This window comes from Oryctolagus cuniculus, chromosome 18, assembly GCF_051225735.1.
Source record: "Oryctolagus cuniculus isolate XC-2025 breed Fujian yellow rabbit chromosome 18, ASM5122573v1, whole genome shotgun sequence".
Lineage (NCBI taxonomy): Eukaryota > Metazoa > Chordata > Mammalia > Lagomorpha > Leporidae > Oryctolagus > Oryctolagus cuniculus.
In genome coordinates this window covers 47,221,825-47,234,535 of record NC_142884.1, presented here as the reverse complement: position 1 = coordinate 47,234,535, position 12,711 = coordinate 47,221,825, and the positions used below count along the sequence as shown (strand labels likewise).

The 12,711-nt window shown below is 37.8% G+C and overlaps 1 protein-coding gene across 40 annotated transcripts in view; it reads right to left on the bottom strand.

Annotated features, from left to right (window-relative positions):
- The window catches only part of CHD9 (chromodomain helicase DNA binding protein 9), a 281,829-nt gene that overhangs the window by 64,698 nt on the left and 204,420 nt on the right, over positions 1-12,711 (bottom strand). For 39 of the 40 annotated variants that reach the window (XM_070063507.2, XM_070063503.2, XM_089320025.1 and 36 more), the window contains 7 exons: positions 11,311-11,487; positions 9,574-9,717; positions 9,209-9,464; positions 7,257-7,467; positions 5,671-5,866; positions 4,702-4,869; positions 2,806-2,985 (listed from right to left, as the gene is read on the bottom strand). In XM_070063507.2, coding sequence (XP_069919608.1) covers positions 2,806-2,985; positions 4,702-4,869; positions 5,671-5,866; positions 7,257-7,467; positions 9,209-9,464; positions 9,574-9,717; positions 11,311-11,487 — 1,332 coding nt within the window. Of the gene's footprint in view, positions 1-2,805; positions 2,986-4,701; positions 4,870-5,670; positions 5,867-7,000; positions 7,133-7,256; positions 7,468-9,208; positions 9,465-9,573; positions 9,718-11,310; positions 11,488-12,711 lie in introns of those variants that run through there. The other variant, XM_089320031.1, reaches the window with a different exon arrangement.

The window sequence follows — 12,711 nt, the reverse complement described above, 5'->3', positions numbered from 1 at the left end:
GACTCCCAACTCAAGCTTCCAATTTCCTGCTAACACAGACCCAAGAGGCAGAGGTGATAACTCATGTAGTTGGGTTCTTGTCACCCATATGGGACCTGGATTGAGTTCAGTTCCCAGCGTAGCCCTAGTTCAGTACCAGCATTCACCAGTTAGTGAACCAGCAATTGGAAATGTCCTCTCTCTCCATCTCTCAAGTAAATAAATAAATAAAGCTTAACAAATAGAAGGTACATCTTAACATTTCATCAAATGGTTTAAGTGCAAGAGATATATATTTAAGGAATTAAGTAATTCCTTCAATACGAGTAGACTTCATTTTGTTCATTTAGAAATGAATTTATTACAACTGAGGACATACGCTATAAAGTCTTCATTAGCATAAAGCCATTAGTTTTTAGGACCATGGAAAAGTTCACTAACTAGGCACATGGAGACTTATTTTGTATTAGTTTCACTGACACGTCTTTTGCGACTTAACCAAGTAAATTAATATCTGTTTTACATGAATTGGAGAACATTTAACATGAAAAGCCAACAAATATGAAATCACTGAAAGAAAAATTTTATGCTACATTAGATAATCATTTTTATTCTACCAGATAACAACTGATTACTGAAATAATCTGCTAGGAAAAACTTCACAATTAAATAGCTTTTGTGGCATTCATCATAAGGAATATGACAGGGGCCGACACGGTGGTGTAGCAGGTAAAGCTGCCACCTGCAGTGCTGGCATCCCATATGGGCACCACCAGTTAGAGATCCGGCTGCTCTACTTCTGATCCAGCTCTCTGCTATGGCCTGGGAAATCAGTGGAAGATGGCCAAGTCCTTGGGCCCCTGCATCCACGTGAGAGACCTGGAAGAAGCTCCTGGCTCCTGTTTCAGATGGTTGCAGCTCCGGCCCTTGCAGCCAACTGGAGAATGAACCAGCAGATGGAAGACCTCTCTTTCTCTCTCTGTCTCTTCTCTCTCTGTGTAACTCTTTCAAATAAATAAATAAATCTTTTAAAAAATAATAAAAGAAATATGACAGGGGTTGGCACTGTAGTGCAGTGGGTTAATTGTTGCAGGCAGGACCAGCATCCCATATGGACACATCTTTGAGTCTGGGCTGCTCCACTTCCAATCCAGCTCTCTGCTACTGTGCCTGAGAAGGTAGCAGAGGATAGCCCAAGTCCTTGGGACCCTGCACCCCTATGGGAGACAAGGATGAAGCTCCTGGCTCCTGGCTTCAGTCTGACCCAGCCCTGGCCATTTTGTAGCCATTTGGGGAGGGAACCATTGGATGAAAGACCTCACTCTCTTTGCCTCTGCCTCTCTTCACTCTGCCTTTCAAATAAATGGGGGCTGGCATTGTGGCATAGTAAGTAAAGCCATTGCCTGCAGTGCCAACATCCCATATAGGTGCCGGATTAAGTCCCGACTTCCAATTCAACAGGTGCCACTTCCAATCCAGCTCTCTGCTAACGACCTGGGAAAGCAGCAGAAAATAACCCAAGTCCTTGGGCCCTTGCACCCGCGTGAGAGACCTGGAAGAAACTCCAGGCTCCTAGTGTTGGATCAGCACAGCTCCGGCTGTTGTGGCCATTTGGGGAGTGAATCAACAGATGAAAGACCACCCTGGCCCTCTGAAACACTGCCTTTCAAATAAATAAATAAATAAATCTTTAAATACAAGAAATATTACAAGCTTATTTTTCAAATAGATGCAATTGTTGGTGCCAATGTTGCAGCTTAGTAGGTTAAGCCACCACCTGCAATGCTCGTATCCCAAGTCTTGGCTATCCCACTTCTGATCCAGTTCCCTGTTAATATGCCTGAGAAAGTGGCGGAGGATGGACTTAGCACCTTCTGTCCCTGCCACCCATTGTGGGCTCCTGGCTTCAGCATGGCCCAGCCCTGGCTATTGCTGCCATTTGGGGAGTGAACCAGAAAATGGAAGATCTTTCTCTCCCTCTCTTTCTCTCTCTCTCTCTCTCCCCCTCTCTTTAATCCTTTCTATAAATAAGCAAATCTTAAAAAAAAAAAAGATGCTGCTGTTAATTGAGAATATTTTCAAGATAACTTACATGATTTCAAGGATTGTGAAAATGCATTAAAACTTACTTTAGAAATGCCTGTTGGGGAAGATGTCAACAAGTACAGATTTATCAATTTCAAAATATTAAATCCTAGTTTCTGCAAAATTATTTTAAAAAATACATTCCTTCAATCACTAATTCCTTTACTATTTGCAAGGAAAGATTTTCATTATTTTTTTAAGTAATTATCTAAAAAGAATTAAATTTATTTATTCATGAGGCAGAGAGACAGGGAGAGAGCTCCCAAACACTGGTTTATTCTACAAATGCTCCCAATAGCTAAGGCTGAGAGCTACAAGTTGAGAACTCATCCAATTGTCTTACATGGGTGACAGTACATGAGTGACAACTACTTGAGTTGTCACTGCTGCCTCCCCGCTGGAATTGGGAGGGGAGCTAGGAACTGAACTCAGCACTCTGACGCAGGATGTAGGCAACCCAAATGGTGCCTAAATCACTAAGCCACATGCCTACCTCAAGGAGTATTTTTAGAAATTAGCAGAAAGCAGGAATCACAAAAGGGCCCTTACAAATAAGCAATCCATTGGAAGCATGATTCAGATTTTGTTTTGTAAATTGAACAATTAAATGTCTTTTGTTCTACATCAAATTTTTACTTTATTTTTTTTTTCATTTTATTTGGAAGGCAGAGAGACAAAAAGCAAGCAAGAGAGGAGATGTAGACATCACTGCCATGTTTATATAACAGCATTCTTTATTACCTTGGCAAATGTTGATCCTCGTCCTTCTGATTCAATTGTAATGGTTTTTGTGCGACGTAGTAATATCTGGTCAATATCTTCTTCACAGAATTTAGAACCTTCATCTTCTTCCTCCATAATAGCACCATAAGCCCCTCTTCGAAGCAGGTCTTCTATTTCCTTTTTGGAAAGCTGTTGAATCTGGGCAGAAAATAATTTTGGTAAGAATGGTTTAAAGATTACCAAGTATGTCAAAAACAAGAGGCCATGTTTAAGTTGTATTTTGGTTTAGGATCAACATAACAGAGAACTCATTGAGGTAATATGCTGAAAGCGCTGACTCTTCTTTTTGCTGCCTTCAAAATAAAAATTATCTATTTGCCAAAAATATCTTACTAAAATAAAGCCTATGGGGCAGGTAATCACTGAAGATTTCTTATTTTTATTTTTATTTTTTGACAGGCAGAATTAGACAGTGAGAGAGAGAGACAGAGAAAAGGTCTTCCTTCCATTGGTTCACTCCCCAAATGGCAGCTATGGGGCGCTGCACCGATCCGAAGCCAGGAGGCAGGTGCTTCCTCCTGGTCTCCCATGCAGGTGCAGGGCCCAAGGACTTGGGCCATCCTCCACTGCCTTCCAGGGCCACAGCAGAGAGATGGACTGGAAGAGGAGCAACTGGGACAGAATCTGGCGCCCCAACCGGACTAGAACCCAGGGTGCCAGCATCATGATTAGCCAAGTGAGCCGCGGTGCAGTCTGTCACTGAAGATTTTTTTTTTTTAATTATTATTTTTTTTTGACAGGCAGAGTGGACAGTGAGAGAGAGAGACAGAGAGAAAGGTCTTCCTTTGCCGTTGGTTCACCCTCCAATGGCCAGCGCGGCCGGCGCGCTGCGGCAGGCGCACCGCGCTGATCCGATGGCAGGAGCCAGGTACTTCTCCTGGTCTCCCATGGGGTGCAGGGCCCAAGCACCTGGGCCATCCTCCACTGCACTCCCTGGCCACAGCAGAGGGCTGGCCTGGAAGAGGGGCAACCGGGACAGAATCCGGCGCCCCGACCGGGACTAGAACCCGGTGTGCCGGCGCCGCTAGGTGGAGGATTAGCTTAGTGAGCCGCGGTGCCGGCCTGAAGATTTTTAAAACTAGGATTCTTAGCCGGCGCCATGGCTCGATAGGCTAATCCTCCACCTTGTGGCACACCGGGTTCTAGATCCCGTCAGGGCGCCAGATTCTGTCCCGGTTGCTCCTCTTCCAGGCCAGCTCTCTGCTGTGGCCAGGAGTGCAGTGGAGGATGGCCCAAGTGCTTGGGCCCTGCACCCCATGGGAGACCAGGAGAAGTACCTGGCTCCTACCTTCGGATCAGCGCGGTGCGCCGGCTGCAGCACACCGGTTGCGGTGGCCATTGCAGGGTGAACCAACGGCAAAGGAAGACCTTTCTCTCTCTCTCTCACTCTCTCTCACTGTCCACTCTGCTTGTCAAAAAACAAACAAAAACAAACAAACAAAAAAAACACCTAGGATTCCTTAAGTAAGAATATTGAGGGAAAAAAATGCCAAAAGCCATCTTTATAGAGACAAATCAATGCTAGTAGGGGACCTTTAAAAGATAACTTAAGAAACTGTTTATAAAAATAACAGGTATTTTCACAAATTCTATTTTGCTATGTCACTATACACATGTCCTAAAACGAGAGCAAAGAATTTCTGTTGTGAAAACACCATCTTAGAATTGATAGGCTCTGGAGGTAAGACAAAAGAGGACTCAGAAGTATTAACTAAAGAGCTCCCTTCTGAAAATGATCTCTCACATAAAACAATGTATTTTATTTACTGCTCCATAAGCATCAAAATTAAATGAAAAAATACTAGAGTTAAAATTAAATGCCAAAAAGAAGAGTGAAAAAGAGAATAAACTTACACCACCAACATTACTGTCTCTTCCACTCATGCTCTGTAACACAGCCTTATCTAAGCCCAGTTTCAGACTGGCTCGGTCAAACATCTCCCTCTCATACGAGTTACGAGTCACTAGTCTGTAGACTTTAACTGCCTTATTTTGACCAATTCTGTGGCAACGAGCTTGGGCCTATTAAAAAAATGAAAAGTTATAGATTCAATTTTTTTTTCACAAAAGGCATTTAACAGTAAATAATATATGGTGTACAAATATGTGAGAATATGAGAAATGTTAGATATTACCTTTTTCTAAAAGTTCAGGTAGAGTTCTCCAGAATGAGAAGTCACACACTCAGTAGTAAGTTAAAATTTAAGGTTATATTTCAGAAATATAAATCCATTTTATTTAAATAGGGATATAACTGATTATTTTTGAAAGGAAAACAAAATCTGTGAACAGATCTTTTAACTGAAGGCAACTTGAATTATTTTTAAAGATTCATTTTAATTATTTGAAAGGCAGAGTTAGAGAGAAAGCGAGGTAGTGAGGGAGATGGAGGGAGAGGAAGAGGGAGAGAGGGAGACAGGGAGAGAGGGAGAGAGGGAGAGAGGGAGAGAGGGAGAGCGAGAGATTTTCTATGCACTGGTTCACTCCACCTCTTCAAGGTTCAAAAGTTGGCCTGGCTGCTGCTTTCTTCTATGTTTGGCCAAAGTTCAATGCAGCAGCCTCCAAAAATCATAAATATATCCCACAACATATTTTAAACAATAAAATACTGTATTAAACTAGGTATATCATTTTGTAAGTTATTAAGACGTATTAATAAAAAGTATATTTTATTGTCATTAAAATAGTATCAATGATTTTATTTTGGACATTTTGTAGGAAAACACACGTTAGTCTGTCCAGATAAAGATGAGTATTATGAAAAAGTTCCAAGATTTTTTATTAAAAAATGAGATTCCTTATTAGCTATGGAATTAAACTTACCTGAAGGTCATTTTGAGGATTCCAATCAGAATCAAAAATTATACATGTATCAGCTGCAGTTAAGTTGATGCCCAACCCACCAGCTCGGGTACATAAGAGAAAAACAAATCGATCTGAATCAGGTTTACTAAATCGATCTATAGCAGCTTGTCGAAGATTCCCTCTGACTCTTCCATCAATTCGCTCATATAAATATCTAGCAAATGAAAGATAATCAATTTAGGTAGATAAATATAATGAAAATGAAGATATTCTATCAAATATAAACTTAATTTTCCTATATTACATTTACTATAAAATTAAAAAGCTATATCATCTCAATTAGTATTTAGGGTTTTATACTTCTTGGTATTGGTGCTAAGGAAGAAATACAAAGCAATATAAAAATATAAAATCTCTAAATCCCTAGATGACTGGGTAAAATAGCACTACAATATTATTTTCAACAGTTGGACTAACAAAAGACAGCCCATAAAATCTACTTTGTTGATCTCATCATAAAAAATTACTTTTTACAAGAAGTAAAAACTTTCATAAGTTCCACAAGAAGCCTGGAAAATTTTTTTTGGTCTTTAATCTAGTTATTCTCAACTGATAAACGTGATTCAGGGTGACTTTTGCCAATGTTACCTATGACAATAAAGGCAACTTGAGGTTTTCAACAATAATCATAAAATTTATATGTACAATTATATTTATCTTTTCTACAATTCTTTGAGTATGGAAACCATGAAATATAAGAATAGCTATTTTAGGAATATTGCAATTTAATGTTTCTACCACTTAGATGGTTATAAAATTGAGAATTATATACATTTTAGAGTAATTCCAAAGGAGTAGAACAACAAACATGGAATTAGAAAGAAAAATGAGAAATTAAAATGAACTATATTATCTTTGACAATATGAACCTTTACTTATCTATAAACACAGACCTTTACTTTTATGAAGATAAAAATCTGCTACATTGAAATCTATAATATTATTTTTATATTAATGTGTTGGTATCAGATTGAATCCCTAATGCTTTAATAAAATATCCCATAATATTCTATTCATCTAAATATGGATAATATTTAAGAGTACCTTACTGTCATAAATGTACAAACACAAGCATGACCAAACTGTATTTAGTGCATAAGAATTCAAGGGCAACAATTTAAGGTTCTAATTATAACAATCAAACAGATCCAAAAAGGCTCTTGCATCAATTTTTTCAATTTTGAAGATGGGTGTCTTAAATATGTCAATTTAAACTGTTGTTACCATGAGGCTTACATATCAAGTAAAATGTAAACTAGTAAACCCATTCCTAGGTCAAAAAAAATACCTGTTAATTTGCAAAGTTTTCTTAATCAGTCTCCTCAGCCCCACCTACTACTGCAACATATGTAGGTTAGGAAAACACATAACACATAATCCTAAGCAATCTTTACTTATAGATTTGAACGGATTCTTATCTAGGTAAAGAGAAAGATAATGCGTAAAGTTAGGTTACGGTATAGTGCTGCACAAACATTAAAAACACAGTAATTGATAGCATAATTCAGAGCAAAAATCAGTGAGTTACATACAGTATGCCTTACCTTTTATGTATGAGATAGTCCTCTAGAATGTCAAGGCAGCGGACCATTTGAGAGAAGATGAGTACTTTATGACCTCCTGCTTTCATTTTGGGAAGCAATTTATCAATAAGGACCAATTTACCAGCAGACTGGATCATTGCTTGAAGATGAAAATCAGAAGCAGCTGGATTGTATGTGTCTCTAAATTCTCCAAGTATTTTTTCCTCAGCACCTATCAAAGAAATAGGAGACTGCAGCAATGCTCAAATGTAGACAACCCCAAGGTGCTTTCTTTTTGTTTTTAAAGAATTATTATTATTATTTTTAAAGAGATACAGAGAGAGGTAGAGCCAGAGAGAGAGAAGTCTTCCATTCTGCTAGTTTACTCCCCAAATGACTGCAATGGCCAGAGCTGAGCTGATCCGAAGCCAGGAGCCAGGAGCTTCTTCAGGTCTCCCACATGTGTGCAGGGACCCAAGGACTTGGGCCATCTTCCACTGCTTTCCCAGGCCACAGCAGAGAGCTGGATTGGAAGAGGAGCAGCGAAGACTCGAACTGGTGCCCATATGGGATGCCAGTGCTGCAGGCTGGGGCTTTAACCCACTGTGCCACAGCACGGCACCCCCAACCCCCACCCCCACCCCCATTGCTTTCTTTTAAGTCAGAATTACTGTTCCTCCATGCTTCTGTAGCATACCTTTCTGATGACAGAATTGCTTTTATTAGAATTATTTACATTTGTGGCTAACTCCATACAATATATGAGTTTAATTTCATTAATGAAATAAACAATGTCTTACATATCTTTTTATGTCCTTAATAGCTGGGCAAAAGGCATAATGCCTTGATAAATTTATGTTTCTGCTGGGGACGGCACTGTGGCATAGAAGGTTAAGCCTCTGCATGCAATGTTGGCATTCTATATGGGCACCAGTTGGAATCCCTGTGCCTCCACTTTCGATCCAGCTCCCTGCTTATTCTCTTAGGAAAGCAGCGGAAGATGGCCCAAGCGCTTGAGCCCCTACATCCATGTAGGAGACCTGAAAGAGGCTCATGGATTCAGCCTGGCCCAGCCCTGGCTGTTACAGGGCAGTAAAGCAGACAACGGAAGACTGATTTTTCTCTCTCCTATCTCTGCCTTTCAAATAAATAAATCTTTAAGGAAAAAAAGTTATGTTTCTGAATGTTTAATGAATATTATTAGGAAAAAGAATAAGTGAAATTGTGGCCCTAATGCTATACATAAACATACAAATTTTAAAATAAATATCTAATATTAACAAATCAATCAATAACAGTGGTCATAACTGAAGGGTGATAATAGTTGATGTGGTCTCAGCTATAAGTATCTTGTTAGCCACAAAAACAAGAATAAATGACAAGGGAAGTCACATTATAAGTCTTTGCTACCTTCAGAATTCCTTCAGAATCTAGACAAAATTACAAAGACTGTGTTCCTGTCCCCAGACTGTCTAGTCAAAAGAGTAGTAGGATTCTCAAAGAGATTTCATTTTTTTTTGGATAAAGTTAAGCAAATGAAGAGTATATTCCCAGGAATAAGCATAAAGACTCAAACACTGTAGAGGGAACACTGTAAAGAACCTCACAAGACCTTAAAAAGTAACATTATTGTAGCACAAAAATTCAAACACTAACAAGGATACCTAGACCATAAAGAAATCAGGAAAAAAAAAAAATGCTGCATGCAGAGGTTCAAATAAGGGCTTTGCTGTCTTTGCCTATCAGGATTAAACTGCTGGAAGAATGTCAGTCAAAACTGGACTGAACAAATTCCTACTCTTGTAACCTGTTCTACCAACACAACAGTAAAGGAGTAGTTTATCTTGTCCTTGTTTAGAAACACTTGTAATTGCTCAGAACACTAGAGTAGATAACTGTTGATAGCTACTAGGCTGTAGTGATGTTTTGCTCCTTTATTAGATTCTGCAGTAGGACAAAAATATTTCAACTACCTTTGATAAGATATGGGTGATTACAGCACTTTCTGAGCTCCATCATGGTATTGACCAAGTTAGGTACGTTAGTTTGTCCTGCTCCTTTGGATAAAAATGAAAAATTCTTCTCCAAAATGGCGCGGTAGTATTTCTTCTGAATGTTGGTCAGTTCTACTTCAATGATGGTTTCTTCTTTAGGTGCCAACTTTTTCTCCACATCTTCTTTTAATCGTCTCAGCATCATTGGCTTCAGAATAGCCTGAAGTTTCTGCACCTGAATTAAAATTATGAAAATACCTATTATATAAGTGTACAATCAATTACACATACAAATTAATTACAATAAGAAATCTGATGTACTTGTACAAAGAGCAATAGGATACCTGTTCTTCTGTTTTCAGATCCCCAAATTCTTGCATAAATGTTGATTCAGAAGGAAACCTTAAGGGTTCAAGAAAATGAAGAAGACTGAATAGTTCTTCAACTGTATTTTGGAGAGGTGTGCCAGTCAAAAGCACCTTGTGTTCCTACAGTAAGCAAAAACAATTGACATCAACCACCACAGCACTAAAATTATATGACAGCTGACTTATCAAATGTTCAGTATTTGAAAAGCAAGTACTTTTGTGAACATAATTTAAAAGTCAACTCAAAATACCTATCTACTTATCTTTAGCAAGTACTCTTTGAATCACTTTTTAAATTTCGTTGTTGGGGCCGGTGCTGTGGTGTAGCGGATAAAGTGGCTACTTGTACCAGCATCCTGTATAGGTGCCAGTTCCAGTTCTGGCTGCTTCACTTCGAAACAGCTCCCTGTTAATACACTTGGGAAATCAGAGGAAGATGGCCCAAGTACTTGGGCCCCTGAACCCTCGTGGGAGGCCCAGTAGCTCTTGGCTCCTGGCTTTGGATCGGCCTAGCTCTAGCTGTTGCGGCCATCTGAGGAGTGAACAGTAGATAGAAATCTCTCTCCCCCTCTCCCTTCTTCCTTCCCTCCCTCCCTCTATAACTCTACTTTTCAAATAAATGAATCTTTTTTTAAAAAAAATCTATCATTCTTATATTTTACTCCATATGCTATTAATTTTTACCTATTTATGCCTTATAAAATTCTAAATAATTTTAAAAGTATATAATAGGCTTCCCAATGAAATAACTTTCTAGGAACAAAGAGGGTATTTGCTTTTTTAAGCCTTCCTTGGTTTGGTAATTTGTATGCCAGAGACTGTTCATTTCTTATAATTTGGATGATTATCACTTTTCACTGAAGAATAAATTGTCAAATCATTTAGGCTGCAACCCAAGAAGTATTGAATATACTTCTAAACTAGAATTCTTTTAAAAATGAAACATTATTAGTAACAGATGAAAATAAAAATGTTAACAGCACAAATTATGATTTAAAATTTCATTTGACACCTTCAAATTGTCTAAATAAATTACATATCCATTTGCACATATATATATATGCTAACAAATGATCTAGAAAAATAACTTCAAACTTTAAATATTGGAGTGAGGAGTTAAATTGGATGTGAGTCATAGATGGAGAGGGAGTAAAAGGAGCATTTGATTTGATACTGTTTATCTGAGTTATCTGTTCTAGTGCTCATATAATATGTGATCTTAAATTAAAAATTAAAATGTAATTAAAAGAAACACATGAATAAGAAAATAACATTAAGAAATCACACTATTAATTATAATCAACAAATGATAAGCATGTAGAATTGTACAGGAACTTTATTTTTTTAAAAGATTTATTTATTTATTTGAAACGCAGAGACCTGGAAAGAGTTCCCAGATCCTGGATTTGTCCCAGCGAGGGGCCATTTATGGGCATTTGGGGACTGAACCAGTAGATGGGAGCTCTGCCTCTCTAAAAATAACAAGAAAAAAGTTATTTATGTCTTAGAAAACAGATATTAACTGCCTTGTACTAATTAAAGAGAAAAAAAAACCCTCAATTATTACAGACAGAATTCAAGTGTATCTATACTCTAAACAAAATACATACCTAATTTATTTATAACTTTTTAGCCTTAGCTTTCTGATCCTCCATGATCTTTTAATACAAAACTAAGAGATAAGTTGTCATAATGATATATTAAGTTACTTACCAGATTCATGAGTTTCAGACCTTCTAGAAGTTTACAATTTTTATTTTTTAACCTATGTGCTTCATCAATAATCACACATCGCCATTCAATTGCATTAAGCTCTCCACAGCCTCCAAGAATCATTTCGAAAGTGGTGATGATGGCCTGGAATCTGTAAGCTCCTCGAATGATACGTCCCTAGAAATTATTATCAAATATAATAATTGGCTAGAATATCTTAATGTATTTTTACTCCTGTCACATAGAAAAAAAGTACACCTAATAACATCTGCTATAAATATTTTCCACTGAAATCCTCATATACGCAGACAGTGCTGTAAAATCAGAAATTTTAGTATTAAAACTACATTAGATTGCTGCTGTCTTCAACAACACTGTCAAAATTTATGTTAATATAATCATATTATTTATAATTGTATCCAAGTAAGTATTCTTGGGTAAAATGTTTTATGATAATATTTAAGATCTGTAATATCAACCTTAGCTAAAAAAAAATTGGTCACTATAAAATCTGGCCAGTACTAGTAATTATTACTTGTATCCATGAGTCTACATAGGTGGCAAAGAAATGGTAAATATCAAAATTAGCCATCCAATAATTTATTTGGCAAATTTTATTTTCTATGTGACAGACCCTGTTTAGCTGCTGAAGATACAACAATAAACAAAACAGACAAAAGTAACTATCAAAGTTGAACTTACATTCCAATAATTCTAATACAAAAAATGGCCAATAAAAATAAACAACAAAAATTTCTTTCTAGAAAAGCAAGCTAGAAAGAGGTAAGTGCTGAAGGATAAAGTAGAAAAAGGATGTGGGATAAGCAGTCTAGGGTTGGAGGTGACCATTGCAATTTTGTATGGGATAGTTGGGAAACCATTACTGAGAAGCAATGTCTGAGCACAGATCTGAAGATAAAGAAGGAAGCCCGCTATACTGACATCTAGATCTGGAGATGGCATTCTTGAAGCAGCAGCAAGTGTCAGAGTCAGAGATAAAGTCAAATTTGACTCTAAAATTTTAATGAACAACTGAAAAATGGTGTTGCTATTTACTAACATGAGAAAATCTACAATTTTGGTTAATACATGTTCAGTTTGAGATGTCTGCTAGAAATATGCAAGAGGAGTTGTTGACTGGACTTTTGAGTACGATTTTAGAATTTAGCAAAGAATTCAGAGTTGGTGATATATAGATTTGGGAGTGTCTCAAAGTACAAACAGTATTGCTTTTTTTTTTTTTTTTAAGTTTATTTATTTCAAAGTCAGAGTTACAGAGAGAGAGAAAGAAAGAGAGAGAGGCCGGCGCCGCGGCTCACTAGGCTAATCCTCCGCCTAGCGGCGCCGGCACACCGGGTTCTAGTCCCGGTTGGGGTGCCGGATTCTGTCCCGGTTGCCCCT